Source organism: Bos javanicus, chromosome 8 (assembly GCF_032452875.1).
Source record: "Bos javanicus breed banteng chromosome 8, ARS-OSU_banteng_1.0, whole genome shotgun sequence".
Lineage (NCBI taxonomy): Eukaryota > Metazoa > Chordata > Mammalia > Artiodactyla > Bovidae > Bos > Bos javanicus.
Genome location: NC_083875.1, coordinates 71,168,317 through 71,191,858, shown reverse-complemented (window position 1 = coordinate 71,191,858; position 23,542 = coordinate 71,168,317). Strand labels below are relative to the sequence as shown.

At 47.1% G+C, this 23,542-nt stretch overlaps 1 protein-coding gene across 1 annotated transcript in view; it reads left to right on the top strand.

Moving 5' to 3' along the window:
* The window catches only part of LOXL2 (lysyl oxidase like 2), a 112,903-nt gene that overhangs the window by 11,926 nt on the left and 77,435 nt on the right, over positions 1–23,542 (top strand). The window contains exon 2 of the mRNA XM_061425848.1: positions 19,994–20,418. Coding sequence (XP_061281832.1) covers positions 20,064–20,418 — 355 coding nt within the window. The 5' untranslated portion in view covers positions 19,994–20,063. The remainder of the gene's footprint in view (positions 1–19,993; positions 20,419–23,542) is intronic.

Genomic DNA, 23,542 nt, shown 5'->3' with positions numbered 1-23,542 from the left:
TATTCATTCACTGTTGATGGACATTTGGGTTGTTTCTACCTTTTGGTGATCATGAACAGCACTGTTTTAAATATTTGTGTGCAAATTTCTGTGTTAACATCTGTTTTCAATCCTCTTGGGTATATAAGTAGGAGTGGAATTGCTGGGTCATATGGTAATACGTGGTTAAACTTTCTGAGGAATTGTCGATCTATTTTCCATAGTGGCTGCACCATTTTACATCTGTACAGCAGTGAGGCTGCCGGTTTCTCCACCTCTTCACCAACACCTACTTTTCTCCACTTAAAAAAAATTATAGCCATCCTAGTGGGTGTGAAGTGGTACTTCACTGTGGTTTTCGTTTGCATTTCCCTAATGACTAATGATATTGAGCATCTTTCCATGTGCTTTTCAGTTATTTGTATGTCTCTTCAGGGAAATGCCTAGTCAAGTCCTGGGTCCATTTTTAAATCAGATAGCTTGTCTTTTTGTTATTGAATTTTAGGAGTTTTTATATATCCTGGATACTAGATCTTTCTCAGATATATGGTTTACAAATATTTTGTCCTATTTGTGGATTGTCTTTTCAGTTTGTTGATATTTCTTTTTCTCAATTCACATCACATTTACTCAGTATTTATTCTATGCTGGACACAGAGGACCTGGGGATGTATCTACCCTCCAAGGGGTTCACAGTATTAGGAGGGAAACAGATATGTAAACAGTACAATAAATAATCGATTAGTACACCCTTTTTTCTGGCCTTCCCCGGTGTCACTAGTGGTAAAGAACCTGCCTGCCAATGCAGGGGACATAAAAGATGCGGGTTTGATCCCTGGCTTGGGAAGATCCCCTGGAGGAGGGCACAGCAAACCAATACAGTATTCTTGTCTGGAGAATCCCGTGGACAGAGGAGACTAGAGGGCAATGGTCCATAGGGTTGCAAAGAGATGTGACTCAGCACACACGCACACCCTTTTTTCTACCCCCATTGCTGCTGCTCTGGTTCATGAAGCATCACGATAGTGTCTTTTTAAAAAAATATTCATTGATTTATTTATGGCTGCACTGGGTCTTTGTTGTGGCATACAGACTCCTCTGTGCTGCGTGTAGGTTTCTTCTAGTTGCGTCGAGTGTGGCTACTCTAGTTGTAGCGCACAGGCTTCTCATTGCAGCGGCTTCTCTTGTTGCAGAGCACAGGGTGCATGGGCTTCAGTAGTTGTGGCACAGGGGCTTAGTTGCCCCACAGCCTATGGGATCTCAGTTCCCAGACCAGGGACTGGCAGGTAAATTCTTAACTGGACCACCAGGAAAGTCCCCTTGATAGTGTCTTTTGATGCTTCGACATTAGAAATTGATCAGTTCTAAAAGTAGCTGAGAAAGTCAGCCTTCCTCAGTAAGAGTAAGAACTTGTGGCTCTCTGTGTAAATACACTGTGGATGTCAGTTTCTTGACACAGTGCCAGCTGGCGCTGTGAGCTGAGCCTGGCTGGTTTTGGTGAGGTGGCAGTTGGTACCTGCTGCTATTACTCTCTGGACTTCTGGAAGGGAGCCAGGGTTTCTATGGACAGGAGGATCCCAGATCATGGGCTCTTAACAAACTTGAGGACAGCACTCCTGCGCCCTCCGCTGAGCCACCAGACATTTCTAGACAGGCCACCAGACATTTCTATGTGGCCCTGGCCTCTATACCAGCTGTTCCTTCCTTCCCTGGGCCCTGGGGTCTACTTCTCATCTAAGGGACTCAGGCGTGATGAAGTGACTGTTGGATCAGGTTGCATTGCTTGGAAGGAAGCTTGACCTGGAAGCTTCTGGAGACACAGAAGGTGTCTAAAGCCACAGCTGAGCCCTGCTGTGACTGTCACTCCCTGAAGCATGCGTGTGTGAGGCATGCGTGTGAAGCTGCTTAGCTTCACTTGTATCTGACTCTGTGCGACCCCATGGACTGTAGCCCGCCAGGCTCCTCTGTACATGGGCTTCTCCAGGCAAGAATACTGGAGTGGGTGGCCATGTCCTCCTCCAGGACATCTTCCCGACCCAGGGAGCAAACCTGCATCTCTTATGTCTCCTGCATTGGCAGGCGGGTTCCTTACCACTAGCACCATCTGGGAAGCCCCCCGAGGCATGGGCTAAATAGAGAGGGCTTGAGGAGTATGTCACTTAAAACCTGAGCTCCTTGGCTGTTTTTAAAAAATTATTTATTTGTGACTGCACTGAGTCTTCGTTGCTGTGTGAGGGCCTTCTCTAGTTGTGGCAAGTGGGGGCTGCTCTAGTTTTGGTGTGCGGGCTTCCCCTTGTGGTGGCTTCTCTTGTTGCAGAGCACAGCTCTAGGGCGCTAGGGTTCAGCAGTTGTGGCTCATGGCCTTACTTGCTCTGCAGCATGTGGAATCTTCCCGGAGCAGGGATCGAACTCAAATCCCCTGCATTAGCAGGTAGATTCTTAACCACCGGACCACCAGAGAAGTCCCTCCTTAGCCATTTTGAGAGTCCATCTCTTAGAAAAACTAGTCTGAGGACTTCTTTCCTGGTGGTCCAGTGGTTACAACTCTGTGCTTCCTCTGCTGGGGGCCTGAGTTCCATTCTTGGTTGGGGAACTAAAATCCCACAAGCTGTTCGGTGTGGCCAAAAAAAAAAAAAAAGGATTTAAAGAAAAGCTGGTGTGTACACTCCCTCCATGCCAGGACTCCTCCTACTCACCTACGCGTCCACCCCAGTGGGATCCTCTTACTCGCAGCTGTCCGAGCCCCTCTCTACCATAGTGTCTGCCCAGACCAGTTCTCCAGAGATTTGCATGCAGTTGCCCCATCCCCCACTACACTTCCTTCCCTGGAAAAAAGACTTATTTGCAGTGATTGGATTACTTGCCAAATTTGCACCCTATCCTGGCCTGACATCTGTTCTCCTCTCTTCCCTACCTTTTATGGATCTTAATACCTCCTTCAAAGTGGCACGGAAATTCAGACCACTTTGGCTACTTGACTGTTAGCTCTGAGAAAGGATGTCTGAGAGTGTGTCTGTGTTGGAAGTCAGGGGGAGGTGGGGAGATGGTTAAAACCTGTTATCCAAGTGCTGTGTTAAGAATGTTCAGAGGGTGGGAATTCCCTGGTCTGGGTTCAATCCCTGGTTGGGGAACTAACAGCCTGCAAGCCCAAGCCTCATGGTATGACCAAAAACAGAAATAGAAGAAAGAGTGGTCGATGAGTGAAGTGACAGACCTCCTAGAATTTTTCCAGGTTGTTGCTGATTTTGTAACTGTAATAGTGACCACTCATTTAGCACTGGCTCTGAGCCAGTCACTGACTGTCCTGGGCACTTGACACTTCTTATGGAACCCACTAAAACCCTGAGACCCTTCTGTATTCGCAGAAGCCAGATGTGAATCTGGGATTACTCTCAGGTGCCAGCGCCGTGCTTTTTGCATCATTGTATGTTATACAGTGGGCTTCCCAGGTGGTGCTAGTGGTAAAGAAGCCACCTGCCGATGCAGGAAACACCAGAAATGTGGGTTCGATCCCTGGGTTGGGAAGATCCCCTGGAGAAGGAAATGGCAACCCACTCCAGTATTCTTGCCTGAAGAATCCTGGGGATGGAGGAGCCTGGTGGGCTGCTGTCTATGGGGTTGCACAGGGTCGGACATGACTGAAGTGATGTAGCAGCAGCAGCAGCAGCAGCAGCAGTCAAATCATATCTCCATTTTTTTAGGGGCTGATGGGGGGTGGCCAACTTGAACTTGATGATCATCCCCACCTCACCCCGCTTCCTCTGCCTTCAAGCAGCAGCACTGATTTTGGATCTCCTCTGCCCCTTGGTAGGGGGAGGGAAACAATGGAAACAGTGACAGACTTTATTTTCTTGGGCTCAAAAACCACTGCAGATGGTGACTGCAGCCATGAAATTAAAAGATGCTTGCTCCTTCTAAGTAAAGCTATGACAGACCTAGACAGCATATTGAAAAGCAGAGACATTACTTTGCCAACAAAGGTCCATCTAGTCAAAGTTATGGTTTTTTCCAGTAGCCATGTATGGATATGAGAGTTGGACCGTAGAGAAGGCTGAGTGCCAAAGAATTGATGCTTTTGAACTGTGGTGTTGGAGAAGACTCTTGAGAGTCCCTTGGACTGCAAGGAGACCAAACCAGTCAATATTAAAGGAAATCAGTCCTGAATATTCATTAGAAGGACTGATGCTGAAGCTGAAGACCTGATACTTTGGCCACCTGATGGGAAGAACCAACTCATTAGAAAAGACCCTGATGATTGGACAGATTGAAGGCAGGAGGAGAAGGGGATGACAGAGGATGAGTGTTTGAATGGCACCACCAACTCAATGGACAAGTTTGAGCAAACTCCAGGAGATGGTAAAAGACAGGGAAGTCTGGCATGCAGCAGTCCATGGGGTCGCAAAGAGTCAGACACAACTGAGCGGCTGAACAACAGCAACTGCCCCTTCTTTATGGGCTACAATCTGTGGAAATAAGATGTGTCTCTTAGGGCTTCCCTGGTAGTCCAGTGGTTAAGAATCCGCCTGCCAGTGCAGGGGACATGGGTTCGATCCCTGGTCCAGGAAGATCCCACATACCTCAGGGCAACTAAGCCTGTATGCCAGAACTACTGAACCAGTACTCTAGAGCCTGTGCTCTGCAACAGGAGAAGCCACTGCAAGGAAAAGCCCACTTGTTGCAACTAAAGAAAGCTAGCCATGAAGACCCAGCACAGCCCAAAATAAATAAATTAATTAAAAGATGTGTCTCTTACAGACACTATATATTTGGCTTTCCTTTTCTGATTCCATCTGACAGTCTCCAGTGGTTCATTTTGAAGTGTTTGAAATTGTACCTTCATCCCCCCCAGGAAACAGCCTGGTCAGAATGAGATTCCACCCAGGGCCAGAGATGGACTGTGGGGCACCCCGATCGGTCACAACAAATTATGCCGGACAAAGGCCTCTTTCTGAAAGCAGACAGAAATTCAGCTCTGGATGCCTACCTTCTGGCCATTTCACTGGGCCCTGAACATTCCCACCCTGTGGCCAGAAATAGACAGGACGGAGGTGGACTCTTTGGCCAGGGGCCAGATGGACCAGCCCTGGCCAAGCCTGGTGTCAGAGTCTGCATTCTTGTCTGAGGTGGTTCAAAAGGACCCCCTTGTTCCCGCCCGCTTCCCTCATTCTCTGATCGCTCTCTGTCCACCCAAGACAGCCCTCCTCCATAGAGGAATGTGTTCCATGTGGGGCCAGGAGCAGCCAGAGACCACAGCTGGGGTAGCCTCTCCGGTGCGCTCTGGGCCATGAAAGAGGACCATTCATCACTTCTGCTGCTAGAGCAGGAATCCCCTGGCGGGTGTCAGGGGGAGGGTCTGATGGAGGAGACAGTCCTCACCCCACCTCTGACCCCAGATCTGAGTGCCGACGTCTGGCAGAGACATCAAGCAGAGAATTATGTCTGGGTGAAAAAAACCAGCTGAGCTCCTTGCTCTGTTGTTCAGAGACACTAAGCAAGTGGCCTTTGCATCAAGGGCCACTGCTCCCGACTGGGGAGCCCCATGCCTGCTGATGCAGTGCTTCCCAATGGGGACAGTGGGCCCATTACTGGGAGCCCCAGAACACAAGATGCAGAGCAAGTGCTGGAAGCAAGGAGTCATTTACCTACCATGGCTCTCAGAGAAGGTGAGGCCAATCATGCAAAGCTGGAGCCCAAGGGAGGCCTGTTGTAGAAGGTTCTGGCCCCAGATGGTCATGTTGGTATGTAGAAGGAGTTAAGAAGATCAGTTTGTTAAGAACAGTCCTTGTTTAGCTAAATGCACTATCCACAAATAGTGTATAAGGATGTTTTCTTGTTTGGCCACACTGTGCAGAGTGTGGGATCTTAGTTCCCTGACCAGGGATGGAACCCATGCCCTGTGCAGGGGAACCTCAGAGTCTTAACCACTGGACAGTCAGGGAAATCCCACAAATAGTGTAGAATTTTTACAGTGTGTTTCCTCTCCTTATCTATGCATATCTTTGTTTTGTTGTTTAGTCACTAAATCTGTGACCCCATGGACTGTAGTCCACCAGGCTCCTCTGTCCATGGGACTCTCTAGTCAAGAATACTGGAGTAGGTTGTCATTTCCTACTCCATGGAATCTTGCTAACCCAGGGATCAAACTCACATCTCCTTCACTGGCAGGTGGATTCTTTACTGCTGTACACCAGGGAAGGCCCACATGTCTTTGTTATAGACTAGGAAATAGTTGGTTATATTGGGTATCTTTTGACACTCGGGTATCAGTGGTAAGAGGCTGAGGTCTGTTGTATTATTTAAGACTGCATTGGGGAAGTCCAAAGCAACTCAACTTTTCAGAAAATACTGTTGCTGCAGCAAGTTCTACAATATAGAATGCCTTTTCTCAGGTAGATGATGATGTCATTCAGACGGGATTGCTTTTAGGGGAAGAGAAACAAATATTTGAGTAGTCCCAAGAAGGAAATGGCAAACCACTCCAGTGTTCTTGCCTAGAGAATCCCAGGGACAGGAGAGCCTGGTGGGCTGCCATCTCTGGGGTCGCACAGAGTCGGACACTACTGAAGCGACTTAGCAGTAGCAGCAGCTAGGAAATCTTGAGACTCAGAGGTTTGTTTTGTTTTGTTTTTTTTGAGTATGCCTTTGATGTTCCTTCCTAAGTGGAAAAATTCAGCTATCAAAAGAACAGCCTAAGAAAAGGACCCTGGAAATTCCAATTTTACATCTCCTTTTCCTCTTGAAGCCCCTTTGGGTCCAAATTAAGTATAGGACTTTCAGATAGTCATCCATTATCAGTACAGTGCCATGCCTGGAATCATAGAAATCAGGGTTTCTAGACTTTCGGTTGCCAAAGGAGGGGGATATGGAGGAGTGATGAAGTGGGAGTTTGAGGTCAGCTGATACAAACTATTACATATAGAATGGATAAACAAGAAAGTCCTACTGTATAGCACAGGGAACTATGTTCAATATCTGGGATAAACCATAATGGGAAAGAACATTTAAAAGAATGTATATATAACTGAGTCACTTTTCTGTACAGCAGAAGTTAACACAACATTGTAAATTCACTAAGCTTCAATAAAATATAAACATAAGCATTTCTAGAATGTACTGGAAAGTTCCAGGGGTGATATATGTTTTGGAGCTCCAACAAATGATGTGAATCAATTGAAGGAGCGCTGTTCACAATGAACTGAGAAATCTTAGCAAGATCCAGGCTTAAAACTTTTTTCTCTCCTTCTGACCACATCCTGAGCCTCAATTCCCAGCAAGACCAGGAAGCATTGGTTGACTTCAGGCCTGTTTGACAGTCTTATTTGTAGGCATTGAAGACTCCATGGAGCCCACCATTCCCATGGAATTTGGCACAATTTAGCACCTACATAGTTTACACAGCACATGTGAACACACCTTTTGTTTTGGTACCTAAGCTTTTCTCTAATATTGTGTATTCTTTGGAAAAATGTCTGTCTCTAGTTTTTAAGTATTTTCTTGCAAGAGCTGAATCCAGGAGAAACTATGTAAGCTCATCCTTGAGGGTTCCTAAATATTAATAACACTTGGGGAAATCTGAAGCACAAAATTAAATACAACCACCTACATTATACAGTTTGGTGGTGGTGGTTTAGTCCCCAAGTCGTGTCCGACTTTTTATGACCCCGTGAACTAGCTGGCCGGGCTCCTCTGTCCATGGGATTTCCCAGGCAAGAATACTGGAGTAGGTTGCCATTTCCTTCTCTAGGGGATCTTCCCAACCCAGGGATCAAACCCAGGTCTCCGACATTGCAAGTGGTCTCCCACATTGCAGGCAGCCTCTTTCATTGCAGATTAATTCTTTACTGACCAGGGAAAAGCATTTAGCATCAACTAAAATGGTAGTTAGCACTTGAACAACTTGAGTCAACTCTAGCAGGAAGGGGTCTTCCCTCGTGGTCCAGTGGCTAAGAATCCACCTTGCGATGCAGGGGACCTGGGATCCAGGTTCAATCCCTGTTTGGAAAACTAAGATCCCACTTGCCTTGAAGCAACTAAACCCACACACTCTGGAGCCTGTGCGCCATAACTAGAGAGTCTGTGCACCACAACAAAGATTCCTGGTGATGCAACGAAGACCTGCTGCAGCCAAATAAATGTAAAAAAAAAAAAAAGAAAAGAAATGGCTAAAAAAAAAATCTATCAGGCAACACCTGTTTGAACCAAAATATTTTACCTGATTTTGGGGGACCGCCTACCATGGGTCAGGAACTTAAGAAACATAATCTTTGTCTTTTGTGAGAGTCCTGAAATGAAGATGTTGCTTGTTTTTTGCTTCAAAAAGTTGCTTTTAAGTACATATGTTTCTGTGGCTTCCCAGGAGGCATAGTGGTAAATAATCCACCTGCCAATACAGGCGATGTAAGAGATGCGGGTTCCATTCCTAGTTCAAGAAGATCCCCTGCAGTAGGAAATGGCAACCCACTCCAGTATTCTTCCCTGGAGAATCCCATGGACAGAAGAGCTTGGTGGGCTACAGTCCATGGGGTTGCATAGAACTGGACACGACTGAGTGACTGATCACACACATGCATATTATTTCCATTTTATAGATGAAATTCTGAGACTTAGGAAATCTGAGGGTGCCTGAGGTCTCAGAGCTAACGTGTGATAGAAGAGGGATCTGAACCCAGCCCTGTGTGGCTCTACACCACTGGGCTGTGTGCTTAGTGGCGATAGGAGGTGCTGTTATGCGCAGCCCATTCTCCACAGAGGATGAATGTGCAGGCTGCCTGAAGGCGTGGCTGCATGCAGGGGGTGCTCTAGGCTCTTGCGGAAGGTGAGCTGATTCTGGCTGATGTTTATCAGGAATGTCTGGGATTTAAAGTCCTGGGTCTGTCAAGGAATTCTTTCCCCATCTCTCCCAGACACCCCCTGGGGGCTACAGGACTTCTTGTCTGCAATGCTTAAAGTATCAACTATGTGAACTTGTGTCCTTAAATGGATTGAATTGAATGGAAGAATGTCCTCACCTGCTTAGCCAACAGCCCAGGGAGAGATAACTTACTACTTTCTGATAAGGCACGGTCACAGTCGATTTCTGGCTGGCTCTTATTCATGTTAGTCAAATACTGAGGTCCTTGGGCACCTTGCCTTTTAAAAAATTTTTAATTTATTTTTATTTTTGGTTGTCCTGTGTCTTCGTTGCTTTGCAAAGGCTGTGTCTAATTGCAGTGAGTGGGGGCTACTCTTCCTTGTGGTACGCAGGCTTCTCATTGAGGTGGCTTCTCTTGTTGCGGAGCACAGGTTCAGTAGTTATGGCTCATGGGTTCTGGAGCGCTGGCTCAGTAGTTGTGGTGCTGGGGCTTAGTTGCCCTGTGGCATGTGAAATTTTCCAGGACCGTGTACCCTGCATTGGCAGGTGGATTCTTATCCACTGTACCACCAGGGAATCCCGGGCATCTTGCCCTGACCCCCTGATGATGACCTTCTCCTGAGCCAAACTGTGTGAAGAATTAAGTCCGTCTGCTGCAGTAGTGCCTGGAGTTCACTCAGATGAGGTTTTAACAGAAGACTCTGCAAAGTGGATCTTCCTCTTGTGAAATTTTCCTCTGCATACCTGGAGAGGGTTGGTGAAACCTGAGCCTTGTTTGGTACGTGTGAATCAGCTACAGAAATGTTTTGCTGACCCAGTTGGCTTGTGTTCAGGGTAGAGGCTATTCCTAGAGTTTCTGTGATGGATGGTGATGCAACCTCACTGGCGTAGACTCTTGGGCTGTTGATGACCTTGAAGGTGTTCATAGGTGAAACTGAGAATAGACCTTTCTATTGTCTAAAAGCTCTCTGAACTGTGGTATCAGATACATCTCCATGCAGCTTTTTGATTTCTTTAGTGAAATCAAATCTTCTGACTGAGGACCGATAGAACAGGTGTGAAGAGGGGAAGTGACTTCCATTAGTCCAAAGGTCTGCAAATGTCCAAAAGGACCAGACCCCCCTCCAAAGGTCAAGCACATTTGCTTCTCAACACCATCTCAGATACTGTCCTGCACAAAGATGGAGCCTCCTGAATTGCCCTGAAAGCCTCCCTTCTGTCCTGCTGTGGCCAGTGTCTGTTTGGAAATGGCCTCAGGGGACAGTGGAGCGAGCTGGGGCTGCCTGGTACTCTTGCAGGAGGAGGAGACGCCCAGACCCCATAGCCTCTGAGCACAGCTGTGGGCGTTGTTGGAGGGGAGCAGAGAGAGCAGAAGTCACCAGATCAGGCTTCTCAGAGGAAGTGGGACTTGAGGAATCCCTGCTCCCTGAGGGTCAGCCTGTCGTTCTCCCCTCCGAGCAGCAGCAGCAGTGCTCATTGCCTCCTGCATTCATGGGCCCTTAGGGCCTCAGTGTCCAGCACAGGTTTATGGGCTCATCCTTTTGGGGCCAGGCCAGTGTGTGTCTCAAGATGGTTCATTTCCCTGAAAATCATCTGTGTTGGGTTGGGGTGAGATCATGCCTCACTCTGCCTCTTCTATCCAACTTTGTAACGCATGACTCTCAACTAGACACAAGCCTTGACTATATGCTGGGGTAAGATGTTATGAGCCCAGGGGATCTTCACTTCCCATAAATTACCCCAGTGTCTGTCTGCCCCCTTTCCCACACAAAGTGCATTTCAGAGGCACCCACGTCAGCAGATTTGAAGGGCATGGGGAAGGTCCACCTACTCATGAAAAACCCTATTGCCCTTATTTCCAACATTGCACAATATGAAAAATTTAGCTATTAAAATTCACAGGGACTTCCCCAGCAGTCCAGTGGTTAAGACTTGTGCTTCCAATGTGGTGAGTGTGGGTTCAGTCCCCGGTCAGGGAACTAAAATCCACATGCCACATAGTGGGGCCAAAAATCAAAAACAAACAAACAAAAAAACAGAAAGAGACTAGGAGTTCCTTATTAAAACATAAAAGTTCCCTATTCATAGAAAAATCACTAATTCATTCCTTAATGTGGTAAATGTCTTAAGTCAATAAATTCATAAGGAATGGATTTATCAATTTGCTTACCTATGCAGTTAGATCAGAAGGAAAAGGCAGTTTTGATAAGGCATGATGATTTAAATAGAAATTTATATTTATTCATTCAGTTAATATTTGAGTGCCTACTGAGTACAAGGCTCAGGGGTTCAGAGGTGGCAGGCAGGAAGAAACTGCATGTAAATGAAGCTATGCTCTGTGCTAGGGATTTCCACATGTTATCTCATTTAATCATCACACACACCTGAAAGGAAGGCTGTTTCCATGATCACAAGAGGAAATCAAGGCTCCAAAAGTACCCCCAAATCTGTAGAGCCTGGAAGTGGTAAAGTCAGGATTCAGATCCTTATGTTCTGATTCCAAGAGGCCCAACATTCTCTTCCCTGGGAACCAATGGTGCCAGCAAATGCCAGGAGGAAGGGTAGCCGAGAGGTAAGAGGACCCATACAATGGAAGATGAGAACGTCAAGAACCCCCTCCATCTACTTCACTTTTTAAAAAAATATTTATTTATTCAGCTGCTGTTGGGTTTTAGTGGCAGTTCAGGGGATCTTTGCTGGGGTACCCAGCCTTCTGTATAGTTGTGGGTCAGGGGCTCAGCAGTAGAGGTGGGTGATCTTAGTTGCCTCCAGGGCAACTTAGTGGGATCTTAGTTCCCAGATCAGGGATGGAACCCACTCTCCTCCCCTGAATCGGAAGGTGGATCCTTAACCACTGGACCACAGAGAATGTCTGCACTTCACTTTCAATAGGCCTTTAACCTATGATCAAGAATTAGAGCTTATTTTAAAAGCATCATGAGAATGGGTCTGCTTTGAGCTATCCTATGCTGTTATTGTCCAATCGATTTTTAATAAGCACCCAACAGGTGCTGGAGAAGGCAATGGCAACCCACTCCAGTACTCTTGCCTGGAGAATCCCATGGGCAGAGGAGCCTGGTGGGCTACAGTCCATGGGGTAGTGAAGAGTTGGGCACGACTGAGCGATTTCACTTTCACTTTTCACTTTCACGCACTGGAGAAGGAAATGACAACCCACTCCAGTATTCCTGCCTGGAGAATCCCAGGGATGGAGGAGCCTGCTGGGCTGCCACCTATGGGGTCGCACAGAGTTGGATATGACTGACATGACTTAGCAGCAGCAACAGGTGCCAGGCACCATGGTAAGTCTCGGGGCCAGTGAGCCCCCCACCCATCACCAACAGGGCTGCCTCCGCGTGAGCGATTTGAGCAGGGGGGGGACATCCGCCCCCAGGGCTCCTGGTACAGCCCGGCCAACCGCAACTGACCAGTCCTGATTCGCCAGCAGAGGCTGTGGAGCCCCCAGCACTGCTGCAGCGGGGCCGGAAGCTAAGGCCACAGAGTCAGCCTGCGGTCCCCGCTTGGGACCCTGGTCACCCGAAACGCCCCCATGGACTCATGTGTGCCGGTCACCCTGGACCACATGCTGTCACCTCTTGGACTTGAGGACTCCCTGGCCCCAGGGGCCCTGGGTGCTAGGAGGGGAGGGGACCCAGGGCGCAGAGCGCGGAGGCTGGAGAACGAAGAGCTACTGGCCCAGGCCACTTGTCTGCTCTGAGACTCCGGTTCTCATCCCCGCACCTGGGGACACCCACTGGGGCCTGGTTCTAAACTGGGTCGTCAGCCTGCCAACAACCTTGTCACTGGACTCACACTGTAGCCGGGACCACAAGCAGGGGGACCACCCTGAACAGATTCCCTTACAGGCCACCCTCGCCCCTGGTAGCTGGGGACTCCCCCAAGAAGGGGCTGAACCCCAGTTCAAATGCAGAACGGAAAATGGCACATGGGAGCATCTGCAGGGGGTGGCAGAATGGAGCCCACCACAGAGCAGAGGGAGGGCTGTGGTGGTAGCCTTGCGGCATTTTGCTCTCCATCCTCCCAAGCTCTTCTTTGGACTTTGGCAGTTTTTTCCTCCTGTGGGTTGGATGGATACCAACGTGAAAAATGAATTTTGCAAAGCAGTAAGGGAAAGACATACAACAGAAAAGGGAATTTTAAGAAGACATGTAGAGATAATTTCCAGGAAAAAAAAAGAAATACAGGTGGTCAATAAAACCTGAAGAAAAAAAGGTCAGGCTCACTAGTAAAGGAAATGCTGGTTAAAACAGAATACCTTTTTCCTCCCTCTTTATCAAACGAAGAAGGTTTTGAAAGCATGGTCATGGCTAGAATTTTGACATTGTGGGGAAGCCTACATACTGCAGGTTGAGTGTACCCTAGCAGTCTTTCTGGAGGCACTTAATATTGTTTTGCAGAAGAGTTCCCTTTTTACTAGCACTTTAACCTAGCAATTTTGCTTTTAGGGATTTATCCCAAGATTGTGGGAAGTTTTAGCTACAAGGATATTGATTTCAGTGATGTGAATAGCAGTAAAATATTTACTGGGAAGATTATTCAATCTTATGGCACATCCATAATACTGAATGTAAAAGGCATTGTAAATCTTGTAAAAGTCAGTGAGGCATAATGTTTGCAGTAGATTGGTAAACGGGAAAAGCAGTTTACAAAGCAGTATGTAGAAAATTCTTTGAAGTTTTAAGAGGAAATATATATCTGCAGATGGAGAAGGAAATGGCAACCCACTCCAGTATTCTTGTCTGGGAAATCCCATGGACAGAGCAGCCTGGGGGCTATAGTCCATGGGGCTGCAGAGTCGGCCACAACTCAGCAACTGAGCACGCACAGCACATAGATGCACAGAAAAAAGGCTGGAAGGGGTGGACACAACCGTGTTGACAATCGTTCTCTCCAGTTGGGTATTACTGCAAATTCTTTTCCACTTTTTACTTGTTTGCCTTCTCCAGATTTTTATTACCAGCTTGTATAACTTTCGCAATAAGGAAGTAAAAAAAGAAAAAAAATTAAAGCTATTTTTAAAAGAAAAGAGAAACATCTGGGTCTAATCTTTCACAATCCCTCAGAGTAAGGAGTAGGAGAAGGCCCCAAAAAAGAAGCAACAAATTCAGGAGCACTTATCAAAGAAAGATTTAGGAGTTGAACCCTGGCCTTCCCACAGATTGGAGACTCCATGAATATGGGTGGACCAGTTTATAGATAGGCAAATCCAAGGATTACAATTTCTTTAAAAAAATTGCAGACCGCAAATTTTTTCCATTTCTTTTTGAGATATGAATAGACAAGCTGCAGGCCTCTGTAGCTCTCGTGTGGGGGAAGCTCAGGGGATGGGACAAGTGCTGGGCTGGGGCCACGGAGCACAGAGATGAAGGCAAAGGACACAGGTCAGCCTGCTGGCCCTTGTTCAGAGCCTGCCTTGCCACTTAACCAACAGTGCAAACTGAGGCAACTTGCCAAAACTCTCTGTGCCTTGATAATAATGGTGTTCACTCCATTAAGTGAATTAATACAGCAGAATGTTGAGAGACGTGCATTTAAACATTTAATTGTATGTACAACCTCAGGCAGATGATACCACTCTAATGGCAGAAAGCTAAGAGAAACTAAAGAACCTCTTGATGAGGGTGAAAGAAAAGAATGAAAAAGCTGGCTTAAAACTCAGTATGGAGTATCTTAGCTCGCTGACCAGGGATCGAACCAGTGCTCCCTGCAATGGAAGTGCAGAGAAATTCCCTGGACCACCAGGGAATTCCCAATGATACATACATTTTAAAGCCCATGAGACATTATTATTTTACACAGTTGATCTTCATTCAGATTTACCTACATAGCCTCTCCTTCCATTTCCTTCATTCTACATCTAGGATGCTTGGTCCTGTGCTCCGAAGAACTCCCTTTAGTATTTCCATCTTGTGGATTCTCTGAAGACACAGTCTTGCCACTTCTGTGAAAACCTTTATCCTCTCCAAGCAGTACAGGATTCTAGGTTGACTTATTTTTTTTCAACCCTCTGAAAACATCATGTGATTATCTTCTTTGTTTTCTTGTTTACTGGTGAGAGTCCAGCTGTTAATCTTATTGTTGCTCCTTTGAAGGTAACACTTTTATACTCCAGCTGCTTGTAAGCTTTTCTCTTTGTCTTGGGTTTTCCATGATCTGATTTTGATGTGCCCCAGGATGGTTTTCTTTGTAAACTATACTTCCTGGGCTTTGATAGCTTTCATCAGCTTTGTATAATTCTTGACAATTATCTTCTCAAATATTTCTTCCAGACGTTCTTTGTCCCCTCTTGAAATTCCAATTATACGGATGTTAGATCTTTCTAACATGGAGAATATAACCCTGTCCTAACTTCTAGAGTTTAGCTCTTTAAGAAGCCCTATCTGAAAGTCTGGCGCTGTTAAACAGGACTATTCCTCCTTGGCAGGCTCTGAACCCCAGTGTCTGTGCCCTTAGTCCTGGGAGGATGCCTGAAGTTTTACTTAACTTCCCAGCCTGCTGGCCACTGCCTTGTAATTGGCAAGTGGCTTAAGGGGAAAAGCAGACACAAGTGCAAGGTTCACCTCGCTGTGCTTTTCATCTCTTGGATTCTTGGCTTCTTGAGTCCTTGCTGCCTCGATAGCTCTTCAGTGACTTCAAATACATGGTTTTTGCATTTTATCTACCTTTTCCAGTTGTCCTTGGCAGGAAACTTTATCTGTTACAAACTAGTTTGCTGTAGCCAGAAACACAGGGTACTGTGTAGAAATGACAAGAGATGTCTTCTGCCCCTGGGACTCGAGCAGCCAGTAGAGTCTGACATGACAATGTGGTAAAGCACAAGCAGGATGCTATTTTAAAGGGAATCAGAGAAGACACTGATTCTGATTAGGAACATCTGGGAAGGATGTTGAAGAACAGGAAGGATTGTAACATACACTTTTTAGAGGGAAGGGTGGGAGTGGATGGAGCACATTGATTGAGGTGGAAAAACTTAAGCCAGTCTAGGCTGGTATGATCAGATGGGTGACATGTGAAGGGCTGGAGTAAGGGCGAGGAGAGCAGCATCATTGGAATACTGAAGTCAGGAATGTTGGTATGATCATGGCATACGGTCCCATCACTTCATGGCAAATAGATGGGGAAACAGTGGAAACAGTGGCTGACTTCATTTTTTTGGGGTCCAAAATCACTGCAGATGGTGATTTCAGCCATGAAATTAAAAGACAGTTACTCCTTGGAAGGAAAGTTATGACCAACATAGACAGCATATTAAAAAGCAGAGACATTACTCTGCCAATAAAGGTCCATCTAGTCAAGGCTATGGTTTTTCCAGTAGTCATGTATGGATGTGAGAATTGGACTATAAAGAAAGCTGAGCACCAAAGAATTGATGCTTTTGAACTGTGGTGTTGGAGAAGACTCTTGAGAGTCCCTTGGGACTGCAAGGAGATACAACCAGTCCATCCTAAAGGAGATCAGTCCTGGGTGTTCATTGGAAGAACTGATGTTGAAGCTGAAACTCCAATACTTTGGCCACCTGATGCAAAGAGCTGACTCATTTGCAAAGACCCTGATGCTGGAAAGATTGAGGGCAGGAGGAGAAGGGGACGACAGAGGATGAGATGATTGGATGGCATCACCGACTCAATGGACATGAGTTTGGGTAAATTCTGGGAGCTGGTGATGGACAGGGAGGCCTGGCGTGCTGCAATTCATGGGGTCGCAAAGAGTCGGACACGACTGAGTGACTGAACTGACTGACTGACTGAAAGGCATCTGTGTCCCAGGCAGAATTTGGACAGTTTTTATATGTGTTCGTGGATTTTTGATGTTTTGGTACTTGGGGTTGATAACTTCTGGCTTTGCCTGCACCAACTGAGCAACTCTGGTGAAGTCTAATAAGAAAAGTCCTCTCTCTCTAGTTCCCGATTTTCTCCCTTGCAGAATAAGAGTCCCCATCCTTTCACCCAGCGCCTCAAGGTTCTAGTGAGGCACAGATGAGCTCGTGGACGGCAGTATGCTGGGACGGGAATGAAGTGTGGATGGGATGAGGCGTCCTTTCAGAGCCACATACTAGCCTGTCAGCCTGTGATCTGCAAGTGGCCATTACAGGAACCCCACAACTTTCTGGCCTTGTCTGTGAGTCACAGGATGAGGACGCTGGACCTCCAGTGAACCAGAGGGTCTTCCTAAGTCCTTGGTCCTGACTGTCTGCCAAGCCCTGGCATCTCCACCCTAGCACCCATGACAGGACCAGGCCATCCCAACAAACATGGAACTACCTCTCTCCAAGTTAGATCATCCGCCCTGGGCTACTCTTGGGAAGTTATCTGGTCTTCCCTTGATGGTGATGTGCTATGAACTGAGAAATACGATTGGCCCTAACCTGGTTAATGGCTTTCCAAGTGGTGCTGTGGTAAAGAATCTACCTGCAATGCGGGAGACAAGAGATGCAGATTCGATCCCTGGGCCAAGATGGTTTCTTGGAGGAGGAAATGGCAACCTGTTCCAATATTCTTGTCTGGGAAATTCCATGATGGAGGAACCTGGCAGGCTACAGTCCATGGGGTCGCAGAGTCGGACACAACTGAGCATGCACACAACCTATTCAACTGATAATGTATGATGCTCCCCTGTAGCTTTTACCTGCTGGTCCTGGTTTCCTTTGGGAGCCCTATCTTCCAACTCTACTTCCTCTTCCATGAAAGAAAGTACCTGTGGTCCTTTAAAACTGTCTTCCTATCTCTCTGAATTATGGAAGGATCAAGGTACATGAGCTAAGTCTTTATTTTCTGCTCTAGGACCTCATTTTGGAATTAGAAGTAGGCTCCACCTGGGTATGGTGACCACAATCTTAAAAATACAAAAATTAAAAATATTTATTTGGCACATGCTCCTCTAAGGCATATTATGTGCCATTCAGTCAATCCTCATAACAATTTTAGGAGCTAGATACAATTATTATTCCCATTTTATAGATAAGGAACATTGATAAGCACAGAGAGGTTAAGTGTTTTGCCCCATGTCACACAGCTAGTTGGCATCAGAATGATGATTCAAGCCCAGACTGCTTGGCTCCAGAGTCCGTGCTCCCCTCAACTCTGCTGTCCTATCCTCCCTTGCCGCCTGATGACAGGCCACTCAACCTTTCTTGCTCCTGTTCACCACAAAGACCTTTATGTCTGCCCTCTGTGTACAGAGCAGGCTGCACTCAGTCCCCAGCAGCCCTCAGGGATGGAAACTTAAAAAGGGACGGAATTGTTGCCTGGGCCTCCTTGGCTTCCCCAAGGGCAGGAGAGGTGCCTCAGGACTGCTCTCTGGGGCTACACTTCAGCTCAGCTAAGGACAGGCCCTGTGTTAGAACTGTTTAAGGAGTTTTGCCTCCTATCTCAGTGACCTCAGCCACCATGAGATCCAGAATATAAAACATGCTGAGATCTGGGGGGTGTGTGGGCAGCACGTCAGGGTGTCTGGACCCCTGGAGCCAGAGGAGGGTTCAGATATGGCAGAGGATACAGCACCCCGTGAACAAGTAGAGACGGAGACTCGATGTCTCGTAGTGTTATCTCAGCACCTGGAAGAGGCCATTTCCATTCAGGGCAGCTAACGTCCAGAGGGAGGAAGCCTGCCTTACCTGGGAGTCTCCCCGAGCCCTCTTCACAGACACTCTCACGTCTTCATTTTTCCAGCCACTCAGTTCCTGGGAGCAAATCACCTTTTCATTCCATAGACACGTCCATGAACCTATTATGTTTACTCTGGAGGAGCCAAAGAAGGAGGAGATACAAGTCTTGCCCTTAAGCAGTCTGTAGGCTCTTTGGGCATATGAAGGTATTTGGGGACAGGGGTGAGGAGAAGGTCTAGGTAACAAGCCCCTTTGGAAGGAAGATCCTGGGGGGCTGTGTCAGTAGGAGTGCTGCCCCCAAGAAGGCGGGCTCTGAGCTGGGCCCCAGAGAACAAGATGCACAGAGGTGAGAAGGGGGAAGAGGGCTGAAGACCCTCTGCCTCCCTTCAGCCTGCTTCCCCACCTTCACCCTCCCTGTGCCCAGGAGGCAGATCTGCAGAGACTCGCCAAGAGACAGGCTTGTCTTCAGCAGCTTGGATTTGCCCACTGGGGAACATCAGAAGGAGGTTAGAAGCCCGAGGACAGTGAAGTCAAGAACTTGTTCCCCTTACCCCTGTTGCTGGGATGTGGTTCTGAGACCCTTCACTGAAGCCACAGCTCCAACAGCCGCCTTCTGGGTTCAGCTACTCTTTCCACCACCCCCAAGACTGGCAATGATAACAGCTGCCCCCTCTGGCCAGCCTGGTTATTACATGGTCCTTTGTTCTTTGAACTCTGTCCACATCTCTGTCTAGGGTCTTTTTTTCTCTTTTGTCAATTTTTATTGGAGTATAATTGATTTACAATGTTGTGTTAGTTTCAGGGGCACAGCAAAGTGACTCAGTTATACATAAACATACGCCCACTTTTTTAGATTCTATTCCCATATAGATCATTACAGAGTATTGAATAGAGTTCCCTGTGCTATACAGTAAGTCCTTATTAGTTATCTGTTTTATATATATGTATGTGTATATGTCAATCCCAATCTCCCAATTTATTCCTGCTCTCCCTTCCCCCTTGGTAACCATTCATTTGTTTTCTACATCTGTGACTGTATTTCTGTTTTGTAAATAGGTTTATTTGTACCATTTTTTTTAGATTCTACATATAAGTGATATCATATAATATTTGTCTTTCTCTGTCAGATTTACTTCACTCAATACGATAATCTCTAGCTCCATCCATTGCCACAAATGGCATTATTTCATTCTTTTTTATGGCTGAGTAATATTCCATATATATATATATATATATATATATATATATATCACCTCTTTTTTAATCCATTCCTGTAAACAGTCTTTTTAAAAACTCAACTCAAATGAAGTCTGAGTGTGCTCTGTTTCCTGCCAGAAGCTGCGCTGATAAAAAGCATTTCAGAGATCTGGTAGGGTAGAGGGCAAAGAGGTAGGACTTCCTAGACCTGTCTGGTTGAAGCGCAATGGGAGGAGAGAAGAAGTTGGAATCTAGAATGAGCTTTCAATCCTAAGCCAAGGAGTATGAAATCACTGGCCGTTTCCTAGACATCTGTAACCCGAAACTCTCCCCTCTTCCAGGAAACTCCTGCGCTTTGGTCCTGAGCACCAAGTGCCCGCCCGCGTTTGGTCCCCCAGCCTGAGGACAGGGATGGAGCGGCGCGGCAGCTCCTGCCTCTGCCGCTGTCTGGCCCTGCTCGCCCTCCTGCCCACGCTAAGCCTGGCGCAGTACGAAAGCTGGCGCCACTACCCCGAGTACTTCCAGGAGCCTGCCCCCGAGTACCACCGGCCTGAGGTGCCCTCCGACGTGGCCAAGATCCAGCTGCGCCTGGCGGGCCAAAAGCGGAAGCACAGCGAGGGCCGGGTGGAGGTGTACTACGACGGCCAGTGGGGCACCGTGTGCGATGATGACTTCACCATCCACGCCGCACACGTCGTCTGCCGGGAGCTGGGCTACGTGGAGGCCAAGTCCTGGACTGCCAGTTCCTCCTACGGCAAAGGGGAAGGTAAATCGCTCTGCGCTTGGGAACTGAGTTCTGGGGTCGCCTGGAGAGAGCGGCAACAGGCTTCCAGGGGGGTAGCCTCCTAAACGAAGCTGCAGTTACTGTCAAGTAGGAATCCCTGATAATACTCCATCTGGGCAGCCTGTGTGTCTATGCTGGAAGGCGGGAATGCAGGGGTGTGCGGGAGGGAGACAGTGACCCTCCCCCCAGTCCTGCTTTGCCCACGACTTTCCTGGTTTGGGGCTTCCCTGGTGGCTCAGATGGTGAAGAATCTGCCTGACAGGCAGGAGACCCAGATTCCATTCCTGGATCGGGAAGGTCCCCTGGAGAAGGAAATGGCAACCCACTCCGGTATTCTCACCTGGGAAATTCCATGGACAGAGGAGCCTGATGGACCATAGTCCATGGGGTGGCAAACAGAGGGACACGACTGAGTGACTTTCACTTTTACTTTCCTGGTTTAAGGACACAAAATCTGGCAGCCTGGTCCTGAGCCAACTACACCAGGAAGTGACCCTAGGTAGTGACCAAGGTCCGTCTATGGTCATCTCTCAAGCCTTGTGCACTGCCTGGGGTTGCATCAGCCAGGGGGACACGGTGCCTTTCTCCTAACCATTCCTTCATAAGAGCCTGTTGCTCTTTGTCACAAGGGCTGCCCATAGGCTAGCATCCCTGACTCTACCATTCTCCTGAAGGGGTAGAGTTCAGGCTTTTAGTATTAGCATGCTGGGCTTGGCCAGGATAAGAACAGAGTTGCTTTCTGTTTTCCATTTTGTGGGGGTTTTTTTCTTAATATTTATTTATTTGCCTGTGCCAGTCTTGGTTGCGGCATGCAGGATCTTTAGATGGTGGCATTCGAACTCTTAGTTGTAGCTTGTGGGATCTAGTTCCCTGACCAGTGATTGAACTCAGTCCCCCTGCACTGAGAGCCAGAAGTCTTACTTAGGCGCTGGACCACCAGGGAAGTGTCTTTTTCACTTTGATTGGCTTCTTCTTTCCACTCATGATAAGCTCAGTCAATACACTGAAAAAAATTGGGGGGAGATCATTTTGAGGGAGGGCAGGTGGTGGAGCCCAGAACCTGGGGCTCTGTCCTGTACTGACCTAATTAACTGTATGCTTTACAGGAAGATGCTTATCCTCTTGGATAACTAGGAAGTTAGGCTCTCTAAGAACATTTGAAACTGTCATGGTCTGTGGTTGTAAGTGGGGAAGTAGATAAGGACCAAGGGCATTATTTAAAAATAAAATCTTGGGATTTCCCTAGTGGTCCAGTGGTTAAGAATCCACCATACAATGCAAGGGATGCAGGTTCGATCCCTGGTTGGGGAACTAAGATCCTACACACCACCAAGCAACTAAGCCGATGCCCTATACCTACTGAGCCCACACATCACAATGAAAGATCTCACACAGTGCAATGAAGATTCTGAGTGCCTCAACTAAGACCCAATGCAACCAAGTAAATAAATAAATATTAAAGATAAAATCAAATCTCCAGGGACTTCCCTGGTGATGCAGTGGTTAGGACTTCATGCTCCCAATGCAGGGGGCATGGGTTCCATCTCTGGTCAGGGAACTAATATCCTGCATGCTACATGGTGCAGCCAAAAAATAAATAAAAACTCCAGCTAGAGGACCCCTCCTAGCTGGAGGTTAGTAAAGGAAAAGCACCTTGTCCACTTGGCTGAGCGGCTGCCCAGGTGTTAGCGTGGCTGCTGGACTCAAGCAGAGGTCCCCAAACTCTTGTTGGATAAATTGATTAAAAGTGAAAGTTGATCACTCGTATCCGACTCTTTGTGACCCTGTGGACCGTGGCCCACCAGGCTCCTCTGTCCATGGAATTCTCCAGGCAAGAATACTGGAATGGGTTGCCATTTCCTACTCCAGGGGATCTTCCAGACCCAGGGATCGAACCTGGGTCTCCTGCTTTGCAGGAAGATTCTTTATCTTCTGAGCCACCAGCCACGCTAATGGCATTAGAATCTTCCAGGGAGCTAACCCCTCGTATTCTGGGTTAAGGTCTAGATGGAGCCTTGGACTCTGTAACTTTTGAATGTGCTTGTACATGTAGCCAGGTTTGGGAGTCCCTGAAATTGATCACTGTTCTAGTCCCTCCTAACCCTGGCTTTCAATTATTCTAGAAATTCTAGGAGAGAGGAAATCTCATCTCATACATGTCTCACTTCTGTGTCATTAAATATGTCCTTTTGGGATAACTGGATCAAGAGACTGCAGTTAGTGTAAACTGTTCTCTGAAGCTGACTCTGCATTCCTTACCGTGATTCAAGTAAAAGCAGCAAAGATGTATTCGCATCTTTTTGTTGTTGCTGTTTAGTTGCTAAGTCATGTCTGACTCTTTTTCGACCCGATGGACTGTTGTGCTAGGCTTTTAAAACCCATTTCCTGTCTTCTTTACAAAAACTCCTGGATAACTTCTCTAGCCTTTCACATCTCTCTTTTTTTTCTGCTTGCTGAGTGATCTAGAGGTAACATCAGATTTATGTTTTCTATTCCAGGCTCTCTAAGCCTGATTATTTTATAACATATATTTTTCAATGCCTTTGGGGTTTTTCTAGTGACATCTTTATTTTCTGTCTACCTAAACTTAAAATTTACCTGTCATCAGGTAAGATGGGCATGATTTTCCCCCCATCCCCCACTCACCTGCTCAGGAGCAGGTACGGGGTAGCTAGAGAAGTGAGTTAGCATGGCTCAGACTTTGCCATCCAAGGATGATGAATGGAGAAAAGTTCACAGGAGTAGAGGGAATTTTCAAGGGAATGATTAAAATCAAGGTCCATGGAGTCCAAATTGGGTAGGTAACAAGGTACTCCAGGAAGCCACTGAAGGACTGGGGAAAGCTGGTAAGATCAACAGATTGTGAGCTGAGATTGCAGTAGTAGAAGGAGTGTGCTAGAAAGGTGGGCTCATGGACGCAGATACACACTAGAGGCGTTGAAATGGAGATTGGGGAAGGGGTGAGATAGTTTGTAATTCAAAGTCTAAGCTATGACCATGGGATACTAGATGATGTAGGATGAGGAGAGTCATTGGAGAGAGGAGGTGACAAACTAAGAGTACTGAAGGGTCCTCTCTGGGGATATTGAGACCATCAAGATTTAGG